At 46.9% G+C, this 27,103-nt stretch overlaps 1 protein-coding gene across 1 annotated transcript in view; it reads right to left on the bottom strand.

Annotated features, from left to right (window-relative positions):
* Positions 1–9,355: 9,355 nt before the first annotated feature.
* Positions 9,356–27,103, bottom strand: part of LOC119977746 — a 52,874-nt gene continuing 35,126 nt past the window's right edge. The window contains exons 7-9 of the mRNA XM_038818951.1: positions 19,956–20,030; positions 18,793–18,839; positions 9,356–9,808 (exon numbers count right to left, since the gene is read on the bottom strand). Of these exons, the coding sequence (XP_038674879.1) occupies positions 9,728–9,808; positions 18,793–18,839; positions 19,956–20,030 (203 nt within the window). The 3' untranslated portion in view covers positions 9,356–9,727. The remainder of the gene's footprint in view (positions 9,809–18,792; positions 18,840–19,955; positions 20,031–27,103) is intronic.

Here is a 27,103-nt window from a genome sequence, read left to right as displayed (position 1 = left end):
AAATTAACTTAAACACTATCCCCCCCCCCCCCGTTGCTGCTGCTGCTGACCTAGTACCTTATCGTTGAGCCGGAAAGGCGGCCACCTCCTAAAGAACCCTTGTACCGACCCCCTCAGGGCGAACTTGACCCTCTCCAACTTAATGAATCCCGCCATGTCATTAATCCAGGTCTCCACACTCGGAGGTCTCACATCTTTCCACTGCAGCAAGATCCTCCGCCGGGCTACTAGGGACGCAAAGGCTAAGACATCGGCCTCTTTCGTCTCCTGCGCTCCCGGCTCCACCCCAACCCCAAATATCGCGAGTCCCCAGCCTGGCTTGACCCTGGATCCCACCACCCTCGACACCGTCCCCGCCACCCCCTTCCAGAACTCCTCCAGTGCCGGGCATGCCCGGAACATATGGGCATGGTTCGCTGGACTCCCCGAACACCTCCAACACCTCCCACAAGTACCCCCACTCAACCCTGTCAAAGGCCTTCTCCGCATCCAATGCCACCACAATCTCTGCCTCTCCATCTGCTGCCGGCATCATTATCACATTTAGTAGCCTTCGCATGTTAGTGTTCAGCTGCCTCCCCTTCACAAAACCCGTCTGATCTTCATGTATCACCCCCGGCACACAGTCCTCTATTCTACTGGCCAAGATCTTCGCCAGCAACTTGGCGTCTACATTCAGCAGTGATACCCCACCAAACCTGTTGAAACCCTCACAAGACAGCCTCAACCACCGAGAAATGACCGGCAATAATTCCAGGACCCAAAGGGTTGGAGAGAAGGAACGAGACGATAGCAAACACGAGGAACGAGTCGGAGCCAGCCAAACCCGTGTCGTGGAAATAATAATAAAGACAAATTCCTCGAGGTTCGATTTAAGGAAATTTATTTACACAAACATATTTGCAGAGAGAGAGTGGTCTAGCTGCAAAGCCAGGGCACCGCACTCTGAGATTCGATTGAAGACTGCATGTTTTTATAATCTGAAGTAAACAGGTATGTTTATATTAAATAGACCTTGGAAAGTACGTACGATGAAATACGTAGTGCGTATGTTCTTGCCCTTGGCTTTGTTATCTTTCGGAGGACAATGTATTTTCATAATAAAGCTGAAACCAGAATATTTCAGCAGTATTTCATTGATGTTAATTTCTCTTCCACACCGAGCGAGCTGGGCCGCCGGGACCCACGGTGGACTGTGCACCGATAAGCGAGTGAATGATCCTCATGACTCAGGAGCTCCAGAAACACAGAGCTGCCATCAAGCTGGAAATTATGACGATAGTGAAGGCTGTGGTCGCGGACACCCTGGCTCCCTTCAAGGTAGCGTCGGAGAAAATAGAGCGGCAACTGGAAGCACAGGAGGCAACAACCAGGGACCTAGAAAAGGCGGCAATTGATCAGAGTGACCAAATCGCCACCCTGGAAACAGAAGTGGCGAGGTTGATGGCGATGCAAGGGGTTCTGAATGGGGAGGTCAAAGTGCAGGAGAACCGGTTGCACCACCAGAATCTCAGTATCATGGGCCTACCTAAGGGCACCGAGGGCAGAAACCCCACAGAATACATGGCCCAGATGCAGGGTAACCTGGTCGGAAAGGAGAGCTTCCCCAAACCCCCGGAGGTAGACAGATCCCACAGGTCACTCCAGCCGAAACCTAAAGCAGGGTAGGAGCCAAGAGCCGTAATAGCGAAGCTGCACCGATACCAGGATCAGGAGAAGATCCTGAACTGGGCAAGATGCACATGGTCCTGCCAGTGGATAGGCCATTCATCTGAGTTTACCAAGACATCGGGTCAGACCTGGCCATGCACCGCAGTCAATTTAATACTGGCGAGACAGCCTGGTACAAGATTGGTGTGCAATTTGGCATGCTATACCCAGCCAAACTGGGTCACCTTCCAGGGGAAGGAATCATTGAATCATAGAAAAGGTACAACACAGAAGGAGACCATTCAGCCCATCTTGACCAGGCCAACCCAAGGACTCCCAGGTGCCCTTTCGAATCCCACCTTCATGCACCTGGTTCATAGCCCTGTATCTTACAGCACTTAAGATGCAGGTCCCCGTATCTTTTAAAAGAGTTTAGGGTCTCTGCCTCCATCAGCAACTCGAGCAGCGAATTCCAGACCTCCACTACCCTCTGCGGAAAATCATTTTTCCTCATGTCCCCTCTACACCTTCTGCCACTTATCTTCAATTTATGTCCACTGGTTTTATAATTCTCCACCAAGAGAAACAATTTTATCCTGTCCATTCTATCTCTTCCCCTAATAATTTTGTACATCTCAATTAAGTCACCCCTCAGCCTTCTTTGTTCCAAGGAAAATCACCCCAATCTATTCAATCTCTCCGCGTCTCCCCACTTTTCTAGCCCTGACAACATTCTTGTAAACATGGAGTTACTGAGGGGATTACTGAGGCGAGGACCAGACATGGTTTGTGAAGGAGAGGCACCTGCCGACCAACATCAAGAGGTTACTTACTTAACGTAAATAAGATGCCCCCGGAGGGATGAGAGGTAGTGGTCGCTATGGATGCAGAGAAGACCTTTGATTAGGTGGAGTGGGACTATCTGTAGGATATTTCAGACTACAGCAGGGAACTAGGCAAGGGTGTCCACTCTCCCCACTGCTATTTGGCCTGGCTATAGAGCCATTGGCAATGGTGCTGAGAGCGTCAAGGCCTGGCGGGGGATAGTACGGGGGGGGGGGGGGGTGGAACATAGGGTCTCGCTATACGCAGATGATCTACTTCTGTATATTTCAGACCCACAGTGGGGGTTGGAGGGATTATGGGGATATTAGAGAAATTTGGCCGGTTTTCGGGGCAGCACGGTTGCACAGTGGTTAGCACAATTGCTTCACAGCTCCAGGGTCCTAGGTTCGATTCCCGGATTGGTTCACTATGCGGAGTCTCACGTTCTCCCCGTGTGTGCGTGGGTTTCCTCCGGGTGCTCCGGTTTCCTCCCATAACCCAAAGATGTGCAGGATAGGTGGATTGGCCATGCTTAATTGGAATAAATGAATTGGGCACTCTAAATTATTATTTTTTTAAAGGTATTGGGCATCCTTCTTTGAGGCCATGTGCAGAGTTATGTGAGTGAGGGTGGAGCCTGCCGAAAAGTGGCGGTCTTCGGGATATCAGATCAGCCAAAGCTCCTCGTGGGGAAGGGGGCTTATGCCCTAACCTTTGCCTCCTTGATCACCCGCAGGAGAATCCTGCTCAGCTGCCGTTCAGCAACACCGCCTAAGGCTGCAGACTGACTGTCCAACCTGGCGGAACGTCTCAGGCTGGAGAAAATAAAATTCGCCAACCACGGATTGGAAGATGGCTTCCATAGGACGTGGAAGCTGTTCGCCAACTTGTTTCAAGACCTGTTCATAGCCAGAAACCAGTACAGCAGGGGAGGAGGGTGGCGTGGTTAAACACTGGTGAGCCACGGGACAGAGAGGAAAAAGGAAGGTGGGGAGAGGTGAAGGCAATTAAAGGAATGTGAGGTACGAGCAGGAGGGACAAAGCTGCATGGATCCAGTCGGACGTCAAGCTATGGCAGAAAACAAATTGTATATAAATGCTTGTAAATATGTGTCTCGGCCATATTAGGGAATGTAAAATCTGTATGTGGTTAAAGCGGGGGATACAGCCACAGTTAGAACATAGAACATAGAACAGTACAGCACAGAACAGGCCCTTCGGCCCTCAATGTTGTGCCGAGCCATGATCACCCTACTCAAACCCACGTATCCACCCTATACCCGTAACCCAACAACTCCCCCTTAACCTTACTTTTATTAGGACACTAAGGACAATTTAGCATGGCCAATCCACCTAACCCGCACATCTTTGGACTGTGGGAGGAAACCGGAGCACCCGGAGGAAACCCACGCACACAGGGGGAGGACGTGCAGACTCCACACAGACAGTGACCCAGCCGGGAATCGAACCTGGGACCCTGGAGCTGTGAAGCATTTATGCTAACCACCATGCTACCCTGCTGCCCCGAAGTTGTTATGAAGATGCTCGCTTGTAAATGTCGTGGGGTTTTCCTGATAATATATCATTTATAATGTGTTGGATGTAAAATATGAAAACTCAATAAAAAAACATTTCCAATAAATAAGATAGACATAAAGTATTAGGAGCTATGCCCACATCTTCCATCTCCACATATGAATTATCTTTTAGGTCACCAATTGTTTGCACTGTTGATCTTTATGTATTTATGCCTTACTAACAGCACTGTGAGTGTACCTGCCCTACATGGACTGCAGCTGTTGAAGAAGGTGGCTCACCACCACCACCTCATTAAGGGCAATTAGGGTTGATCAATAAACACTGGCCTAGCCAGTGACATTCACATCCCATAAATAAAAATGAAAAATCTTTGAATTTTCTTTGATTTTACTTTTTTTTCCTGTCCTGTTTTTTGCTTTCCTACTTTACTTCACTCTTTCATTCCTGCATTGTGTACTCCCCTAGGCTTTCTGCAGTAATAACCTCTGAAAGGGTTACCTTTAGGGGCAGCACGGTAGCATGGTGGTTAGCATAAATGCTTCACAGCTCCAGGGTCCCAGGTTCGGTTCCCGGCTGGTTCACTGTCTGTGCGGAGTCTGCACGTCCTCCCCGTGTGTGCGTGGGTTTCCTCCGGGTGCTCCGGTTTCCTCCCACAGTCCAAAGATGTGCGGGTTAGGTGGATTGGCCATGCTAAATTGCCCGTAGTGTCCTAAAAAGTAAGGTTAAGGGGGGGTTGTTGGGTTACGGGTATAGGGTGGATACGTGGGTTTGAGTAGGGTGATCATTGCTCGGCACAACATCAAGGGCCGAAGGGCCTGTTCTGTGCTGTACTGTTCTATGTTCTATGAATATTGAACCGAAAACTTTCCTTTTTTTGATTCATCCGACTCTGTGCTTTCTGATAAGCATTGACAGCCAGATTTGGAAGGCCCCTCCCTTGTTATTTGTTGTGTTGCTCGTTGTGTTCTCTCTTAAATTGGCTCTGTTTATGGCGGTTAATATGGTCGCCTTTCTTAATTCTAATTACGTTTGCTCAAGAGTCGCCAGGTATCTTTCGATACCGTCACAAGGTTCAAAACCGAATACTGATCAAAGACTCGATACACCAGTTAGTAAGTTCGAAATCAATGCTCATTTATTTACACACACAGTCAATTATACTCATGCACAAACTCTACTAACTAAACTATCACTACTACTAAAGCCTGTACTTAGCTTCGGGCACCCACTCAGAGGAACAATGGCCGTTGTCCGGTTCTGAGGCTGTTGGAGTCGAACTGGTACGGAATAGTAGCTAGGAGCGTATATCTCGTAGCGTGCGTTGACTTTGGACTTACTTGTTTTGGTGCAGCTGATAGGCAGGCCTCTCATCGCTGAGAGCCAAGGCCAAGAAGAACGATTCTCTCTTGGGGGCTTCTTCTTATACCCAAAGGGGGCTTTGTGCCCTTTTGGGCGATCCTTGAACTTGGTCCCCATTAATTGGACCATATCCTGATCATTGGTATCTATTTCCTCCAATAAAGGGTTGGCTGCCCTGATTGCTGGGCGGGCCCTAGATGGCCGTTGGCCTGCTTTGTTCTATCTCCTCTGGCGCCGGGGTGTCTGCTTTGGTATCGTTTGCTTAAATGTTTCTCTTTTGTCCCCGGAGATGGCTCATTAGTATGCTAATGGTTTTGCAGTATCGGTCTTGTCTGGGAGCTGCAAACTCCAATCAACAGATAAACCTTGCACCTGCTTGCTTTCTCAGCATTATCCATTTTTCCCTTCATTCTCTGCAAGTGTCCATTTTGTAATCGGGACGTGGCCACCCCAGGTGGCTACAGTAGGGACGTATTCTGAACCTTCTCTATCACTTTCTTGAATGCCTCCAATTGCTCTGACACTGATTTACCTTCAATTAGCTGTTTCCAGTCCATTTTTGCCAAATCGGGTCTCAGCTTCATCAAATCAACATTTCAGGGATTTTGCTCCCTGTATACCTTTTACGCGATTTTATCCCAGTTAATATTGGGGTAGGCGATGCTCCGCCCCCGATGGACCAAGTTCCCGAGGGCGCAGGACATGTGTCTGAGCCTACAATTATTACCCTATTATTCTCGGTAGCCTAGATATTGGCTGCTCTCTCTCTGATTCAGGGGTCGATTGTCTGCTCCCAGCAGTGTGATTGCCCCCCCACCCCCTTTTTTTTGTTTCTTGATTCAAACTGACTGGCCCCATTCAGTGATCCGTCTAACATACGATCCCCCCCTCACAGCTGTGATTGTTGGTGTAACCAATATTGCGATCCCCCCCCCCCTTACTCGACTCTTAACCCATCTGAAAACCTTGTAACTAGGAATATTTAGCTGACATTCCTGCTTTTTAAGCTATGCTAGCTAAGAATATAGTACAACATTGAATAAGATAAATGAGAGATCCCTTTTTCAGTTCCAAGTTGGTCTTCCAGCAGGTGAATTATAAATTCCCTCTGACCCTAAAGTCTGGCACTTGGTAAACACATGATGGATGCTAATTAAGACCAATGTGCAACTTGTGAGTTTTTCAACATTAAGGACGCAATTTAATGCCCAAAAAACATGCCTGATTTGGGGGCATTTGGCGGGGTGTTTCTCAGCATCTGCAGCGCCATGGACGACCCCGCATTCAAACGGGGCTCTTTCTTTCGAATTAGGAAAAGAATGCCCTGCATAGGCCCCACTTATCTCATTTCCTGCATTGACGAGCTCAGCTCATCAGTACAGGAAGAGATCACGGTGCCATTTTTACATGCCGTCCCAATCTCTCAACCTCCCTCTGCATCCACACCGCTTCCTCCGGACCCCCAAACATCCCAGCTTACCTGTTAGGGGGTCCAAGAGTACCGCCCTTCACCCCATGTCATTAGGGCAGGGCACCCCCAGGCCCAATCACTGGCACAGGCAACCCGTCACCCTGGCAGTGCCAAGGTGGCACTTCCAGGTTGCCTGGGTGGCACTGCCACGATGCCTGGATGGCAGTGCTAAGGTGCCCGGGGAGCAGCAGGAGTGCCAGGGTATCACCCTTCCCAGTGTCCGACCACGAGGGGGCCTCTGATGGCCTTGGAGAGCCCCTCAGTCGTCATTACGTCTGGTCCACATTTGGAACCGTCCATTTGTGTGGACTAATGCTAAACGGTGCCATGGCGATGTCTCCCAGGCACAAGCATTTGTTCCCAAGCCTCAGGAGCATCGGACGTCGATGTATTTAAGTAAGCCTAACTGCTCACTTAAATAGTTAAATCTGAATCTCGTCCAGCGAGCGTCGCAAATCTTGCAAGATTTAACGGCCTCATCACGTCACCGAATCAGGCACGACGTTGCCGTTCGATCCCGTCCTAAACTTTTTTTCATGAAATTTCATGGTAAATATAAAACAGCATCACATTGGAGTATTTCATTTCAAATCGTGGTCTCGGCTGATGCTCATGCTCTTTAACTGGCTGTCTGCAACAGTATACCAGCCAAATATTCCCTTCCTGAAATGTTAAAATGGTATCCTCTCCGTAACCTTTTCCTCCCTCATCGGGAAAGGAAAGCCAGCCATTGCTGCTTTCAGGTAGCTCCTCGTCACTGTCAAATTACAAAACTTTGAGAGCAAGTCACCATTTGCCACACGTCAAAGAGGGAAGCTTGATGGGGAATATGACTAAACTGGGTAGAACTTTTTTCTCTCTCCTTTTCACTGAGGCATTGACTCCTTACCGGCATATGTTTCCACAGGCCCCAAACATCTTCCAATGCTTAATCAAAGTCACCACTTTTGGCAGCCTTACCAATGACTGATGATCTGAAAAATTATCAATCTCCAATGAGCGCGAGCCTTTTGTCCTGCTCTACTGTAATGTCTACAATTGTAAAGTTTGCTGATATTCACAGTCGAAGCTCACAAGTGAGTACTTTCAGCAGTGATCATAAAAATAACTGCAGTCAACCCCCTGCCTGCACTAAGATAGTAAAACCCATTATTGTAATCGAGTTGCTACCCCCGACTGCATTCAGCCAACTCAACACAAATTTGGTAGCCAGTGTAATTTCAAATCCCCGCAGGGCTCATGGAAAAACAGCCAACCGGCAATTCTATTCCGAATATAAGAAGTGAAGAACAAATAAGACATTGCAAACATCCAGCTCAACCTGTCACCTAGGTATCAGTCAGCTTCTGCAGGAATATTTTCCTTTCTTTCTCCCACTTTAAGGGAAAGACTACAAAGATGAAATGATTTTGTCTGCAACAATGACTTGCATTCATATTGTGCCTATTGTAATACTGAGACACTTTACAGAGGCACAAGACTGAACCAGGTGGAAGTATTAGGAGAGAGTGACTGAAAGCTTGGCGAAAGAAGTGGGTTTTAAGCAGAGGAGGAGAGGAAAGCGCAAGAGAGGTTTCGAAAGAGTTGCTGAAGGCATGTCCGCCAATGGGACAGACCAGCAAAATGGGTGTCCCAGGTACCTCTGTTTAGGATCTCCTGGGTGGCACAGTGTTTAGCTGCTACCTCACGGCGCCAAGGACCCAGGTTCAATCCCGACCCCAGTTCACTGTCTGTGTGGAGTTTGCACATTCTCCCCGTGTCTGTGTGGGTCGCACCCCCAAAACATAAAGATGTGCATTAGGTGGATTACCCCTTAATTGAAAAAAAAATTGGATAATCTAAATTTTTTAAAAAACGTTGGATCTCCTTTGGGTTTCGTGCAGGTAGAGATGGGCTGGTCACTGACATTTGGATTGAGTGTCTTACATTTTTGAATGTGCCCAAACTGTCCAAGATCTATCTTTATGAAAGGGCAATGCCGGGGGCGGGAAAGGACATCCTTGTGATCTGAACTGAATGTTGTGCCGGTTGCATGTGACCTCAGGTATGCTTCTCCAATGTTCACAAACATCTCACACAGTGAGGTGTTTTCCTATCAAATGAATAAAAGCAATCAATGATATCAGGGGGACAACAAAGCAGGTGAAAGTACACTGCTAAAACCCGGTTCAATTATTAATAAATTGCAACATCATGCAGTGAACATCTGATTCTCCACAACTCCCATCATTCTTTCCTGTGGAGGAGGAGTGCTTGACCTCCCCACGTCTCATCCAGTCGATAATTAGAGATACAATGCCACATCCTATGACTTTGTGGCACAATATTTTGGGCTATTCCTGAGAATGGGCTTAAAGGAAGATTGGCTGAGAGAGATTAATGGAAAATATTGTTTTTGGCTCCCCCACCGACAGCTGGAGTACATATTAAGTGGAAGGCCACTTGTCCTTGATGTCATTCTATAAGAAATACAACCCTGAAGCATTTCTAATCATGGACCAAGAACATAAATTTATTATATCTAACATTTTAATTGAAAGCATGAATAAAATAGTTCAACAGCACACTTTATTCAACCAAGCAAGAAATGAACAGTCATGTCGAGCTTCTTTCTGTGGTGTTATAAAAATAGTGCTTTTTAAAGGTCCTGTTCATCTGTAACAGTAAAATTATAAAGAGAGCAAGACAGGTTACGATTTCATTAAAAGCTAGAATGATTAAGATTACAGAGAGGGTATAGGACACATTTAGTTAACATGATCTAATGAAAGATGCTCATCAGTTGTTTGTCAGCAAGCAGAGTACTGGCACTACATTAACAAAAACTGCTGTTCTCTATCCGAGAGAACACTATTAAATTTGAAGCATAGATGGAAAATTCATTCATTCCGGATCTTCATCTTGAGAGTTCACATCTTCTGATTCTTTTGCATGACTGGAGTCACTGACATCCACTTCTTTCACCTAAAGAAAAAGTACAATTTATAATTTAATACGTTTCACATTCCATGCAAAGAAAATGTGTTAATATCCAAACCTGAAAGTGTATTTTCTCTCTGGTTACCATCTCCCTGCAACATATTTGCTCTGGAGCTTGATATAAAGTAAGTGACTTGCTCCTAAATTGGACCAACACTATGATTTATTTTTCAGTGGTTACCTGCTCATGGATAGGTTTGTAAAATATTATTAAAAACCAATGCACCTAGAAATTAAAATAGTATCATGTCTTGATCTATTATTTTTTATAGTTAAATAAATTATTTTGGAAGCATTGTGTATTTATGCATGTCCTATGCTTTTTCATATATGAAACGATCCATCTGGACTGTCTGTGACAATAAATCAAATTAAGAAAATCTTGTGTAAAACAAAAGCTTAAAGATCTTTTTGGCAGCAAAGTAGAGAAAACAGTTTAGTGACTATTTTGGTGGAGATGGCTGTTTAAAAAGTGACTTTCAGGAGCTTAAAAATAATAATAACAATCTTTATTCTTGTCACAAGTAGGCTTGCATTAACAGGAAAATGAAGTTACTGTGAAAACTCCTAGTCATCACACTATGGTGCTTGTTCGAGTACACTGAGGGAAAATTCAGAATTTCCAATTCACCTAACAAGCACATCTTTGGGAACTTGTGGGAGGAAACCGGAGCACCTGGAGGAAATCTACGCAGACACGGGGAGAATGCGCAGATTCCGCACAGACAGTGACCCAAGCCGGGAATCGAACCCAGGTCCCTGGCGCTGTGATGCAACAGTGCTAACCACTGTGTTACCTAAGCAGGATTCTTGAGTCTTTTATTGCTGAAAAATGCAGGTCTGCCATCAGGTCTGGCGAAGCATGCAGAGACCTGGAACTTGTGGCAGAAGAGAATGAAATTGGATAAGGTGCATCACAAAGATAATGCTCCACATGGTTTTTCTAATGTTTCATCTCAAATGAAGCGAGAAGCAGTGTGTCCACTTCTTTAGCAGGAAGACTGAGTGAGCTTTGCCATGTGTTGTGCAGTAACTGCAGCCTGACATGCGCAGCCATCAATGGATATGCCTCAGGGTCACTCTTGACTGCAACAGGTAACCTTGCCAATATGTCAAGTTATCGTGTACTGTTGAATAAAGCATGTGACTGATGCACTCTGACAGGTGGAACAATTCATCACCTTTTTCTATGGGCGCTGCCAAAGAACAGGAGAATGCTTTGGGCTTTGCCTGAATTACTGGCATCCTGCAGGTCCCAGGAATCAATTATATTCATACAGCTTTAAATAAAGATCCTGGAGTATTTGTTAATAGAAAGAGCTTCCTCTCTAAATGTTGAGCTAATGGCAACAGGTCTGTACTCCATTTCTTACTGTTTTTAATTATGCCTTTATCTCAGGTGTACAGACAGTCACTTGGCAATACAGAACTTTAAGATTATTAGAAAGAAACATGATCAGCGCCCTGTACAGATCATGTATCCTTTATATGATAACAAGCCAAGATTCAACCCGAGCCCTGATTGAGCAAGATTATTTTTCTAAAGCAGGTTTCACCGTCTAGAAGAGGTGCTTCAGTATGCCACCAAGAGAGCCTCCAGAATTGCTGCTGGCTGCTGCATTCTCCACAACTCCATCCTGTGAAGGAAGCAACTCTCGGCCGTGACCAGGAAGAACATCATGCAACAGTGCTCCCAGTTTTCGGATCTGTGCATCAACAGCATCATGTCTTACCCCTCCAACCTGCTACCAGTGCACCCACTCATGCTCGACTCACAAGTGTTCTCATCTTCACTCATTCCAAGATGCCACTGTGCAACCACAAACTATTTCATAATGGTTAATTTCACAAAAGGAAGGGACAATGCTCAACTAGGCCAAACAATAAGGAACGGTACGGATCTGGTATTTGATTCTGCTTAACGCAGCAACAAGAGAAAGGGTTCTGTGGAATACTAATTTGATTTATTTATTTTTGAATCTCAGATTTGTTTAATAATGGTTACAGTATGGTGAAAAGCTGACATTAATTTATGTAACTAGAATGAATGGGGGGGGCACCTATTCTGTAATGGGCGAAGCTCACAGATTATTTCTGTAACCAAGACAGTGAACAAAATTATTTATGTAATTGGATGAATATGGGGTTCGGTAATTATTTGTATAACTGCGATGACTAAGGAGCACAGATTTACTTTCAACCAAGAACAGATGAGGTCGGTAGATTTATCATTTGTTAGGATGGGTAAGGAGAACAGATTTATTTGTGTAATTAGGATGGTGAGGGATACAGATCAATTATTCATGTCCCTGAGTCATTTTAGAAATAATATGAAGGGGTAATATGGGAAATCTGTGTTGAAAATGGAGAAAACAATTTGTATTAGGATTCAAGACCACCAGGGTCCAAGGTTAATGACAACACAGTACGCTAGCAACCAAAACAGTTATATTATTTATAGTATGGCTTAAGTCCTGACATTTAGCTCCCGTATTCTATAAATAAGCTACATATAACAGTTTTAGACTACCTGCTGTTATTAGCATTTGAGTTCTAACTGTCCTCCCACTGAAAAACATTTTACCCTGTTCCACAACGTGGCATAGTTAACCTCACAATATGAGACTCAGAATCCACCAGACAGCTCCCCCGGATGTTTTTACCATTATAACTTTTACCGTTAATGTGGACCCTTTTGAAAAATAAATGTGACAAAAAAACTGTGGCTCAGATGTTCCTGGGAGTCTGGCCAGGAGCGTACAGACTCCTGAACAGTGCGAGAGAAAGGAAATTATGGAGTTAGTAACTTCTGCCATTGATTATGCCACTAGGTACTTTTCCACTGCTCCTCCATTAGCAATGCCATAAGCACTCAGAAGCAAGTCGGTGTGTATCAACTAATATTTCCCAAAATATAAAGAAACTTGAATTAATAATTAAGTATCTGCACACAATAGTCTTCATGCAATGGCAATAGATAATCTTTTTCTGTTGGGAAGATTTGTTGAAGCAGCGCACAATGCTCAGACCAGTGTACCCGTTCACATGGGTGCCTGAAAGGAGGAAAACTGACTATTGAAGGCTATTTTCAACAATAAACAGAACACTATTTTATGCCTCCAGAAATACCTGCAGGTGATGGCAGAATAGCCTTGTAGATATGTATCTATGATCAATCCTTTTAAATAATTAGCAGGTATATTAGGAACATAGGATGTTCATCTATATTAATGTTCATCAATGATTATCATCTTTTTTTCACAAGGATACAAAGAATGTAACTTGGTAATTGTTTTTCAGTGTGAAAGTGTCAGCTAGGCAATCATAGAATTAACAGTGCAGAAGGAGCCCATTTGGTCCATCGAGTCTGCACCGACCCTTGGAAAGAGCACCCTACACAAGCCCACGCCTCCACCTTATCACAGTAACGCCACGTAATCTTTTTTTGGACACTAACAGCAATTTGGCATGGCCAATCCACCTAACCTGCACATCTTTGGACTGTGGGAGGAAACTGGAGCACCTGGAGGAAACCCACCCAGACACGCAATGTGGGATTAGCGGCCCATTGCAAATCTCTCCTAATAGAAGGCACTGGAAATGGAAACCCAGGGAGAAGGCTCATTTAATATCACCTGTTCTAACATTATTATAGAATTTACATTGCAGAAGGAGGCCATTCGGTCCATCAAGTCTGCACTGGCCCTTAGAAAGATTACCCTACTTAAGCCGTACCACCAGCCTATCCCAGTAACCCCACTTAACCTTTCTTGGATACTAAGGGCAATTTATCATGGCCAATCCACCTAACCTGCACATCTTTGGACTGTGGGAGGAAACTGGAGCACCCGGAGGAAACCCACGCAGACACAGGGAGAATGTGCAGACACCGCACAGACAGTGACCCAAGCCGGGAATTGAACCTGGGACCCTGGAGCTGTGAAGCAACTGTGCTAACCAATGTGCTACCGTGCTGCCCAAAGTCATAAAATATCCCGACTCACTGATCCCCAAACACCCTCTAAAATGTAATTTGCAAACTGACAAAATTAAATATACATGGAATATGGGCGGCAAGGTGGCACCGTGGTTAACACTGTTGCTTCACAACACCAGGGTCCCGGGTTCAATTCCTGCCTGGGTCACTGTCTGTGCGGAGTTTGCACGTTTTCCCCGTGTCTGCGTGGGTTTCCTGCGGGTGCTCCAGTTTCCTCCCACAAGTCCTGAAAGACGTGCTTGTTAGTTGAATTGGATGTTCTGATTTCTCCCTCTGTGTAGACGAACAGCCGCCGGGTGTGGCGACTAGGGGATTTTCACAGTAAATTCATTGCAGTGTTAATGTAAGCCTACTTGTGAGAATAATAAAATTATTATTATTAGTTGCCCAAGTGGACATTCTGTTTGGATTTTGTAAAAAAGAAAATGGCAATCTTTTTTAGCTTGAACATATTTGTTGATTTCTCTGGAATTGAGCAGAATGAAAGGTAACCTCAATCCAACATACAAAATTCTTACAGAGCTCGACAGGGTAGATCTAGAAAGGATATTTCCACTGGCTGAAGTGTCTAGAACTAAGGGACACTGTCTCAGAATAAGGGGCAGGCCATTTAAGACTGAGATTTAGAGGAATTTCTTCACTCAGAGGGGCTGAATCTTTGGAATTCTCTGCCCGAGAAGGCTGCAGGCGTTTAGTCAAACCTGAGACTGATAGATTTCTACAGTTTAAAACATCTCGCGATGTGGAGATAGTACGGAAAAATGGTGTTGAGGTATATCAACCATGATCTCATTGAATGGACATGTGGGCTTGAGGGCTGAAAGGCCTCCTGCTCCTATTTCTTATGTCATCAACTGTTGATAACAGCCACAAAACACAACATTCACATAAAGCAAAATCTTCTAGCTTAAATGTGGAAATGAACATGGCTTCTAAAATCTATATAGACAGCACACTACATAGGATCAGGGATAGGCAATTCAGCTCCTCAAGCTGGTTCCACCATTTAACTAGATCATGAGATGAACTGTATCTCAATTCCATTGTCCCACCGTTGATAATATCCTTTGGTACCCTAACCTAACAAAACAATTATCAATTCCAGTTCAGTCTTGGAAATTGAATTGACCTGTGTTCATAGTCTTTTGGACAATGTTCCACCTTAAAATTTTCTTGTGCACAGCCAGTATTCTTTCAATGCACAGCTCCTGTACCTTTAGCCGCCCAGCCAACATTTACCACGGAACAAGTCTGTATGAACATGCGTACTCACAACTGAGTGGATGTGGTGATATGATTTGCATAGCTGTCTGCCATTGGGGCAGAAAACCGGCTTACCATTGGCCCTGGTCGGTCATGTGCCTCTCGACCAGTTGGTTGAGACCAGTCATGTGACAGCTCTCCGATTGGTCGAGAGGCTGAGTTAACCACGCCTCCTTGCCAAGGTATAAATAGTCGAAACGCTCTGTGGTCGTCCATTTTATTGTAGACAACCGCAGGGCTAAGTTCTATCTTATTAAAGCCTAACTTTTGTAAAGCAATTCGTCTCTCGTGCAATTGATGGCTCATCAGTGGAAACATTGGTTGTGGGGTATGGGGATAGAACATTTGTTCCCTGATTTCATTTTGAATGGCTGAGCACTAATTTTAAGATTCCCACCCCCACCAGAGGAAGTAGCTTTTCTGTTTTTAATCCACCAAATCCCTCTATCATTTTAAACACCAGAATTTAATCACTCCTCAAAGTTTCAATCACGTCAGGTTTGTGCATCCAGTCTTCACAATTTTAGCCTTTTATGCCCTGTCATATTGGTGAACCTATGCTGTACCCCTCCAAGTCCAAGGTTCCGTTCCTGAGGTGCTGTGCCCAAACCTGAATGCAGTATTCTGGATGGAGTCTAATTAAGGCTCCGTAAAATTGAAGCACAGCTTCTGACCTCTTATGTACTGAAATCCCCTTGAGATAAAGGACAACATTCTATTAGCCTTTTCAATTACTTATGTACCTGTGAACTAGCTTTTACTATTCCCTTTGTTCTTCCACAGTCTCCTGTCATTAATAAATATTCTGATTTGTCTTTTTTTCGATCCAAAATAGATTTTCCACATTGAAGATTACCTGCCACAGTTTTGTCCACCCACTTAATCTCTCTATAGTCCTCTGTAATTTCCTGCACCCTTCTGTGCCTCCCTAACAGCTCCCCTTATGGTGTAAAGCTGAGGCCTAAGTACAGATTACTGAGGTCTACCACTTGTCACATCCAACTAATCAGATAACATTCCCTTTATCTTTATTCTGTCTCCTACATCCCAACGAATGGCAAATCCATGACACAATGTAACCTCCAATTTCATGTACTTTCATTTTTGCCAATAACCTCTTGTGCAGAACCTTACCAAATGCCTCTTGGAAGTTCAGAAGGATAACATCTAAAGACATTTCTGTCCTCCAAAGATTATGGGCAGAATTTTCTGAAAAATGGCAAAGTGTCAGGTTCTGACTGAAAACCGGTGTGTGTCTCGCCAGAGAAACAGTCAGGTTTTCTCCCCAGATCGTCTGACACTTTGTCAAAAAAAAGCATGGGGGCGTGTTTTGCACCGTCACGGTGGCAGGGCTGGACCTCATGGAGCTAGCAAGCCCTCCTCTACAGAGATTGGGGCATCCTTTAAAGTGAAGGCCCCGCCCCCATTGTTGGCATCGGGGCTTCATCGCCCATCCCCAACATCGTCGGCATCCCCACATAATGGGAACCCCTCCCCATGAGGCCCCACCGCTGGCCCCGCTGGGTTGGCACAACTAGAAGGTGCCGGCCATGTCCCTCACCACCAGGGGGCTAACACTCACCTCCCAGCCCTCGGCATGGTCATCACGACTGATTCCATTTTGAGAAACCAGTGATGATTCCCATCAGTGTAATATCACGCTATCCCACCGGGCCGGGGTGGAGTACGGACATCAGACCGAGTTAAGCAGCTGAAGCATAGTTGAAAACTATGTAGGGCAGTACGGTGGTGCAGTGCTCAGCATTGCTGCCTCACGGTGCCGAGGTCCCAGGTTCGATCCCGGCTCTGGGTCACTGTCCTTGTGAAGTTTGCACATTCTCCCCGTGTTTGCGTGGATTTCGCACCCACAACCCAAAGATATGCAGGGTAGATGGATTGGCCACGCTAAATTACCTCTTAATTGGTAAAAAATGAATTGGTACACTAAATTTATTTTTAAAAACTATGTTAAAACCCCACTGGGCATGAACCTGATTACATCAGTGGGGGAGAGTCCGTGACTATCACGTTCTGAGTTCTCGTTGACGCAAATCCCATTTTTGACCCCTCATCAAAAGTTAGCGGCCATTAGACTTCCTCCCACAGTAAACAGGCCTAAAAAACCACGGCCAAAGTTTGCCATGACCAATCCTTTACAAATTTGTACCGACAATTAGAGTCATAGAGGTCTACAGCATGAAAACAGGCCCTTCGGCCCAACTTGTCTGTACCGCCCAGTTTTTACCACTAAGCGAGTCCCAATTGCCCACATTTGACCCATATCCCTCTATACCCACCTTTCCCATATAACTAACTGTCTAAATGCTTTTTGAAAGACAAAGTTGTATCTGCCTCTACTACTGCCTCTGGCTGCTCGTTCCAGAACTTACCACCCTCTGTGTGAAAAAATTGCCCTTCTGGACCCTATCGTATCTCTCACCTTAAACCTATGCCCTCTAGTTTTAGGCTCTCCTGCCTTGGGAAAATTGATAAATCATATTGGTTCAAACACTCAGTCACTCTATTCTTGATGATAGAATCCACTAAAATCCCCATTATAACTGACGTTAAACTAGCCAGTAGTTTCCTGGAGCATGATTCAGCGACTCTGTTGCACATGGCATGGGCCCGGACGCAATGGGTGAATCGCGCGTGAGCCTCAAATCGAGCTAGGCACCAGGCCGATCACGAGTCACTCAACTCGCTTTGCCCACCGCGATCTGTATCTCACCCTCACTGGCGAGATCTAGATCCGAATATTTAAATTACCTTAATGGTTCATTTAAATACTCAGATGCTGGATTCACCGGGCGTCCAAGACTCATTGGCAATGTCTGGGAGACCTCGCCAGGGCACCGTTTAGTACTGGTCGACATAAACGTGGACCAAGCATAACGGCACATCGAGGTAGCTCACAGGCCATTGGAGAACCCCAGATGGTCGGGGATAGGACATGGTGGCACCCTGGCATTCCCTGACACATGATCACCCTGGCCCTGGCATCCTGAAAGTGCTGCCACAGCACCATCAGTGCCACTCTGCCAGGGTGAAATTAGCAGGGTACCCAGGTGGCACTTCCAGGTGTCAGGCCCGGGAGGGTGATGGGCCTGCCCAAAGTTGGGGGATGGGGGGTCAAAAAAGCAGGTGTGGGGGCCTGAAACTGGGTTGGGGTGGAGATCGAGGCTGCCGGACAAAATGGCACCCTCACCTGCTGGAAACCTTTTCAGGAAATCCCTCGAAGAGCGGCCTCGGTGAGTAGAAGCTCCCCCAGGCCACAAATAGTGGCAAAGTGCCATTGCTTAGCCGAATCTTTCTTGGTGCTGCAGCCACCAAGAAACATCCCACTAAATGTGCCATTCAGCAGACTTTAACCTCAGTCCACTGAATCGCTCCCCTGGTTTCTCTCTCCCTTCCGCCTGAAAAAAATGGTACATTTATTATTTTCTACCATGGATTCCATACACTTCCAATTGTGTGATGGTGAATGCTGCAACACCTCATATCTTCATACAAGAGATTTACTTACATTCATAGTGAATGAAATTACTGGCAGACCAGCCTCACAACAAATCCTACAGACTTGATTTTGAGCATTTTGATATAAATTATATTGGCCTGCCTTGGGGGTGACCAAGTTACACGATGATGAGGAAGTTATTCATTGTAAAGGTGCCCAGGTTTACTACATATTCTGTCAAAAGTGTCTGACCTCTGATTCGGCTGTATCCTCATCTTCATCCTTGGGTTCTTGCATTTCTTTTGGAGAAACAAGAAGCAACATGCAACATAATTGTGTTTTGACGGCAGTTCTTAAAACAAAACCGACTTGCGACACAGTGTCAACTTTGTAAGCTCTTACTTAATGTAACCATTGTTAATTGTTGAAAAGTTTTCAAACCAGAGTTGAAGGGTCAGGGTTCTTTGTGCGAGACGTCAGCATGGGTGAAAAGAATGGAAGAGATTGAGATCATTGGGAAATTGTGACATGATGACTGAGTCGAGTAACTGAACATAATAGATGTCTCAATATGACTGAGGAGCCATGTATGAAGAATTGAAAATAAAACATTGAGAGGAATGATGAAGATTCAGATGTAGTACTTGAAATAATTCCACTATGGGATGACTAAAAATGCTAAGCACGTAAAGGGGTGTGATGTTAAGTGCCCACTCTTTTGTTGCCTACACATCAATAAATCAAGAAATTCTGATGCTATGGCAAACTGATAACCAAGAGCAACTTGTTTTATTTTCAATTCTTCATACATGGATTCCTCAGTCATATCTAACCAACAGTTGAGACAGCTATTCTGTTTAGTTACTTTGCTTTAATGTCTTCCTCTCTTTTAATTAGGGTATGGTTCTCCAGACACAAGTGTCATTTGTCATGTATAAGCTGAGACCACGAACACAGTAGGTTGTTTGACTGTGAGAGAATATCACATTTCTAATCCTCACCCAATATTCTAAGCAAGGATGAGAGTATTGTGTGACTTTTGTGAATAGTGTCTTGATTGATATAATTGATTTTCCACATTCCAGAGCTCGAGAACTAAAATCAATTTTAGTAGTGGACCATCAGCTCATAAAACTAACGCAGCACATTTGTAGAATCAATCTGTTTTACATCATTTTGAGACTCCACCCTGAGAAATACTCAGAAAGAGACAGCCACCTCGTCAACTGTCTTCCACATCCTGACAAGAGGACATTAATGTAGGACAGCAAGTGTCTTCCCACCCTTATAATTAGGATGACGTAGGGAGACCAAATAAAAAGGGAGATGTGAACTTGAAAATACAACGGAGTACCTCACAAAAGAATTTGGTCAGTAAACGACACTGTTAATTTTCGTGCAAATAATTTACTTACCACCAATACCATCCACAGTCGCCCCAGTACTATCATCTTCATTCCCTATCTGCACCAGGCACTCAGCTTGGGTTTCTTAAAAAAAAGTGAAGGAAGGTGCAACTTGTTAAAAGCATAGCATAAATTAATGACAGGACAATTTAATATACAGATACTGAGATGTGTATGGGAGTATAGTACAACATGTCTGGATGCAGCATAGAGAGGGCTTATGTATTTTTTACACCAATCTTCTGAACTAATTTCCATCGTAACAATTGGGGATATTGGAGGATAAATATTTTCTCTTGGAGAAAGAAATGTTGGACAGAACAGTGAGCAAGAGGTGATTGGAGCTTATAACAAAGGCAACATTAGAATTGTGGGAAACATTAATCTTCATAATCCACATCACTGCAGGAATTCCTCATCGTAGTGCCCTAGGCCCAAACATCTTCAGCTACTGCTAGCATAAGATCAGAAGTGGAGATGTTCGCTGAAGATTGTTGAGTGGTCAGTACCATTTCCAATTCCTCAGATACTGAAACAGTCTATGTCTGTCTGGACCAAGACCTAGACAATATTCAGGCTCGGTGCGATAAGTGGTCGGTAACATCATTGCCACAAGTGCCAGGCAATGACCTCTCCAAACGGGAGAATATTCCTGTTGAATAGAAACTTAACTGGAACAACCATTTAAATATCTACAAGAGAAAGTCAGAGTCTCGAGACCCTGACTCCCCAAAGTCTGTTCACCATTTACAAGATGGATTGCAGCAACCCACCAACCCTCCTTCAGAAGCACATTCTAAACCAGCGAGGTCTAACACCTAGTGGAACAAGGACACCAAACACATGGGAACACCGGCATTGGCAGATTGTCTTCCACACTTACACAGCATCCTGACTTGAAACTATGGACGCGATCTACCCGAATGGGAAGAGTCCTGTAGCGTGCGATTAGCCGGGTATTTTGCAGCGCTCGGAGCACCGAGAAACACCACACTATCGAACGGCCATTCAGATAGATTGGAGGCCTCAACGGGGAACATGCCGCCGAGGCCGCACTTGGCAGTGTCAAGCTGGCAACCAGGTGGCACTGCCAAGGTGCCAGACTGGCAGTGCCAGGGTGCCAGGCTGGCACCAACAGTGCAAAAGTGCCACCCGTCAAGTGGGAAAGCATCTGGGTTCTCCAATCCCCTGGGAGACCCTCCCCAGGAGTGCCATTCCACCTGGTCCCTGTTTGTGGAGACCAGCACTGAACACCGTTTACCTGAGATCGCCAAGGTGAGGGGGTTAGATCCCACGCCTTGGGTAGATCATGGGAGTGCCAAGTGGGAGGAAGAACCAGGGAGGGAAGTGGAGGAGGGGAGTGTAATGTTAAGTCCTGCGGAGGGTGAATGCCACCTCATCGTGTGCAAGGTTCAGGCTCATACAATTAAAGGTGGTGTATCGGGCACATTTAACAAGGGCTTGGATGAGTTGAGTGTTTGAGGGGGAGGAGGTGTGGTGTGGGCGAGGCTCAGTGAATCGTGTATATATTCCAGATATGTCCTAAGCTGGCGAACCTTTGGGGTTCCTTCTTCAGCACCATGTCACCGATTTTACAGAGGCAATTGGAGCCCGGTCTCCCAGAAGCCATTTGCGGGGTATCGCTCCTGCCAGAGTTGCAGGCAGATGCAGGGGCAAATGTCTTGACCTCCGCCTCACTGATTTTTTGCAGGCGGGTTCTGTTGGAATGGCAGTCTGTGTCTCCTCCCAGCTTGGGGATCTCATGGAGTTTTTGTACCTTGAGAAAATTAATTCCATGTTGAGGGGTTTGATTGGGAGGTTTTGCACAAGATGGCAGTCATTTGTCATGTATTTCAAGGAACTGGTCACTGTCAAAATCTTGCAGGGGAGGGATTGGGGAGGTTGTTTTTTTTGTATTTTGTGTTTATATATTCAAAATATGTTCAATAAAAATATTTATTAAAAAGATCATGCAAATGCATATTAGAGTGAGACTATCTCACTGTAACACGCAGATTTGCTAAAAAGTGATCCTGCCCAAAATGGGTGGGATTCACATCACGACGTCCCACAAGATCGCGTTAGATCCCGCAAGACATGGGGAGCTGCGTAGATCCTGGAAGAGAGATCTCCTAGCATCTACTGGTTGCATTGCACTGCCTTTCAGGAGTAACATGGCAGAAAGACCTTCCCTATATTGTTGTTCCTTCACTGTTGCCAGATTAAAACCTTGGAACTCTCTTCCTAACATTACTTGTGGGTGTACCTGCAGTGGTTCAAGAAGGCAGCTCACCACTTCTTTCACAAAGGTAATTCAGTATGAGTAATGTTGGTATTGTTGTCGATGCTCAAATTTCGTGAACGAAAGAAAAGACTCGGCAAATAAAATTGGCAAACGTATGGCAAAGGTCAGCCATGATCTTATTGAATGGTCCCAGTGGATTATAAATTAGCAAATGTAATGCACTATTCATGGAAGGAGGAAGAGAGCAAAGAGAGGAAGAGGCCAGTTATCAGGGAAAATGCTTCAATCTATTATCAAGGAAATCATATTTATGCACTTGGAAAATCAGACAGTCAACATGGATTTCCAAAAGGAAAATCATGTTTGATCAGTTAATAAAGTTTTTTGAGGATGCAACTAGTAAACTAGATAAAGGGGAGATAATAAATGTAACATATCTGGGGCGGGATTCGCCCCTACCTGGTGGGGCGGGGGTCCCGGTGGGATGGAGTGGCGTGAACCACTCCGGCGTCAGGCCACCCCAAAAGTGCGGATTTCTCCGCACCTTTAGGGGCCAAGCCCTAACCTTGAGGGGCTAGGCCCGCGCCGGAGTGGTTGGCGCCCCGCCGGCCGGCAGGAACGGCCTTTGGCACCACGCAAGCCGGGACCGAAGGGACTTCACCGGCCGGCGGAAGTCCGCGCATGCGCCGGAGCGTGAGCGGCTGCTGACGTCATCCCCGCGCATGTGCAGGGGAAGAGTTCACTTCCGCGTCCGCCATCATGAAGACTATGGCGAACACGGAAGGAAAAGAGTGCCCCCATGGTACAGGCCCGTCTGCCGATCAGTGGGCCCCGTTCGCGGTCCAGGCCACCGTGGGGCACCCCCTGGGGCCAGATCGCCCCGCGGCACCCCCCCCCCCCCCCCAGGAGCCTGGAGCCCGCTCGCGCCGCCAGGTCCCGCCAGTAAGGTAGGTGGTTTGATTCACGCCGGCGGGACAGCGGCAGGACTTCGGCCCATTGTGGGCCGGAGACTCGCCGGGGGGTGGGGGGGGGGGGGGCGCCGACAGGTGCGGCGCGATTCCCACCCCCGCTGAATCTCTGGTGGCGGGGGCGGGATTCACGCCGGCCCCCGGCGATTCTCCGACTCCCGCCCCTGCATTTCCAAAATACATTTGATAAGCTGCCATAGAAAAGGTTGACAAGAAAGATAAATGTGCTTGGAGTTGGAGGTATTTTTAGCATGGCTGGAAGGTTGGTTAACAGACAGGGACCAGAGTATAAGGATAAACGGTATTTTCAGGCTGGAACTAGTGGATTGCAAGAAAGTTCAATGCTGTTTACAATTCATATCAATGAGTTAGGTGTAGAAACAGAGTTAAGAATCCAAGTTTTCTAATGGTGCAAAGCTAGTTGGAAATGTGGTAAAAATTGAAAATGCTGAAAAAACCCAGCAGGCCTGGCAGCATTTGTGGAAAGAAATAGGGTTAACGGGTGGAATTTTCTGTTGATGGGATTTTCCACTCCTGTCAAAGTCAATGGACGTTTGAATGGCTCGCCGCATTGTCCAGCCCCACCCCACTCCATGACAGGACCATAAAATTCAGCCCAACGTTTCTAGTCCATAAGATTTCTTCAGGTGGAAATGTAAGCTGTGAAGACACTAGGGGCGCGATTCTCCGCAAATGCGGCGAGTCGTAAAGGCTGCCGTGAAAATGGCCGTGTTTCACGGCAGCCTCCGCGCCCCCTCCCGGGACTCAATTCTCCCCCCCGGGCGGGGCTAGCAGCGGGGCCCCGTGAAGCACGGCATCACGGGCTTAGCGACCGTCGCTAAGTCCACGCTCCAAGCGTCATGCTGGCTGACGCGCACGATGACGTCAGCCGCGCATGCGCGGATTGGACGGCTCCAACCTGAGCATGCGCGGGGCCGTCATCTCCCTCGGCCGCCCCGCGGACTGATCCTGTGGGGCGGCCGTGGTACTGCCGTGCCAATCGGGGCCCTGGATGCCCAGAACGGGCATGTTGTGGCCGTTTTTACAACGGCAGCAAGCAGGTGTGTTTGCTGCCGTAAAGGCCTGGGAACTCGGCCCATCGGCCTGGGGAGAATCGCTGTTCACCGTAAAAAACGGCGATCAGCGATTCGTGTCGTGGGGTGGCCGTGGGGGGGAGAATAGCGGGAGGGCGTGAAAAATGTCGGGGACGCCCTCCCACTATTCTCCGACCCGTCGTGGGCAGCGGAGAATCGCGCCCAAGGGATGCGTAGAGATATAAGGCGGAATTCTCCCAAAAACTTCAAAGTGTGGTCTCCAGCGGGAAACGAGGTGTGATTCCAGCCAGGTGGATCGGAGGAATCCAGATCACAATCCACCCACGTTTAGACATTTGTTTGGAACTGGAGCGATTCACACTGTGGGGCCGAAGAAGTTGGCAAGCATTGATCCTCAGAGATCACAGCGCCATTTTTAAAGGATGCGCTGATCTCAGAATAACCCAATCGCTGCCAAGGCCCCACCCCCACAATCAGTGGCAAGGCCCCCCCCCCAATTGCTGGTAAGGCTCCTCCCCCAATCTCTGGCAAGGGACCCCCTCCTCCAAGTGAGCGACACCCTGCTATGGGTTCGTCAAGGGCCCCCCTTCAGGCTTTATCTTGGCAGTACCGAATTGGCACTGTCCCACGGCACCCTGGTAGTGGCAACTTGGCACTGCCAGGTTGGCAGGGTGCCGGGGACAGCACTCAGACAGAGCACCTGCACCTGGTCTTTCTAAGAAGGACTTCAGAACAGAGGAAACACCAGTAAGAATAAAAACTGTCAGACAGAGCATCTGGCCTTTCGAGGAAGGACTTCGGAACAGAGGAACCTCTAGCAGAAAAAAACTGCAGTTAGAAACAACATCTGCTCTTTCCAGAAAGCACTGCAGAACAAATCAAAGACCTCTATGAAAAAACTTCGGTTAAAAACAACACCTGCTCAAAAGAGGAAGCACTTCAGAGTTAATGGACCACAAAGAGCTATAAAAACAAATAAATCTAATCTCTCCTTTGACAGAGCCATATATTTTTCTGACAGATAATTGAAGAAGCATAAAAGGTTTGAAGGCTATGGAGGGAAGATTTGTACCTTCATTTGACATCTTTGAACCTGACATACTGAAAGAGGATTGAAGCGTTTTCAAGGATGCAAAGGCTAGACTTTTACCTTCACTGTCACAACATTGAAACTGACATGCTAAAAGAGAGTCCAAAGGTTTTCAAGGCTACAGAGGGAAGACATGCCACATGACCCCATCCCGGGAAAGATCCCTAACCTGAGCCCATCCAAGCCCAGCCCTCGCTCCCACCTCTCCTGAAGGACAACCCCTAATCACCCTGAACGTGTGTAAAGAGAATACTCACCCCTTGCTTCACTTCAGTGTCTGTTGCACCTGGTGCTTGCTTTTAGGGACCAATAATGATTTGCGCCTGGGTGACTTGCCACTGGGAGGGGAGGGGGTGGGTGAATTCCAGGAGGTCAATGCATTTAAATTTAATCACTAATGAAATTAAAATGAATGCAATTGAGTTGTGATCAGGAGCGGAATTCTCTGACCCCCCGCAGGGTCGTGGAATCGCTCGGGGCCAGCGTAAATCCCATCCCCGCCGTGGCCGGAATTCTCCACCACCCGGGAATCGGCGGGAGCGGGAATCACACCCCGCCGATCGTCGTGCCCCCCGCGCCATTTCTCCGGTGCGCGATGGGCCGAAATCCCGCCACTGACAGGCCAATCCCGCCGACGTAGTTTAAACCACCTCTTTGCCGGCGGGATTGGCGGGGCGAGCGGGCCCCCGGGGTCCTGGGGGGGCGCGGGCAATCGGACCCGGGGGGTGCCCCCACGGTGGCCTGGCCCGTGATTGGGGCCCACCGATTGGCCAGCGGGCCAGTGCCGTGGGGACACTCTTTTTCCTCCGCCGCCGCCACGGCCTCCACCATGGCGGAGGCGGAAGAGACCCCCCCTACCGTGCATGCGCCGGTGGTGACATCAGTGGCCGCTGTTGCACCGGCGCATGCGCGGACCGGCGAAGGCCTTTTGGCCAGCCCCGACGCCAGCGGCGTAGCGCCAAAGGCCATTGGCGCCGTTTTTTGTGCCAGTCGGCGTGGCGGAAAACACTCTGGCGCGGGCCTAGCCCCTAAAGGTGCGGAGAATTCCGCACCTTTGGTGAGGCCCGACGCCGGAGTGGTTGGCGCCACTCTGCTACGCCGGGTATGGGACAATCCCGGCCCAGGTTCTTGCCCTTCCCGAGCAGGATTCTGCTCACTAGCTGGAGTGGACCGGCAGCATTGGAAACTGATTTTACCCACGCAAGTCCCATTTTGGGGCTCTCCCACAATCCTCCCGACATAGTGGGATTTGCGCTGGACGTAACGTGGATGGAGAATCACCCCCCTAGACATATTAAATGAATGGCTACAAGGTGGCAGATGGGGGTGTAATTAAAATGGTAAAGTAGAATATTTTATAAAGGCACAAAACATCTAAATGTTTACAAGGATCACAAAGTTAGCAGGTACAGCACACACAGGGGGACTGAAGTATAATAATAAGGAAAGTTTGCTACAGTTTTATTTAAATTCATTCTTGGGATGTGGGTGTCGCTGGCTGGGGCAGCATTTGTTGCCCATCCCTAATTGCCCTTGAATTGAGTAGCTTGCTGAGCCATTTCAGATGTCAACAGTATTGCTGTGTGGGTCTGGAGTCATATGTAGGCCAGACCAGGTAAGGAAGGCAGATTTCTTTCCCCAAAGGGCATTAGTGAGCCAGATGGGTTTTTACAACAATTGACAATGGTTTCATGGTCATCATTGGACTTTCAATTCCAGATACTTATTGAATTCAAATTTCACCATCTGCCATGGGGGGATTCGAACCCGGGAACCCCAGAGCATCACCCTGGGTCTCT

Source organism: Scyliorhinus canicula, chromosome 14 (assembly GCF_902713615.1).
Source record: "Scyliorhinus canicula chromosome 14, sScyCan1.1, whole genome shotgun sequence".
Classification (NCBI taxonomy): Eukaryota; Metazoa; Chordata; class Chondrichthyes; order Carcharhiniformes; family Scyliorhinidae; genus Scyliorhinus; species Scyliorhinus canicula.
Note: the sequence above shows the minus strand (reverse complement) of the source record. Positions and strands in the feature narration are given on the sequence as shown.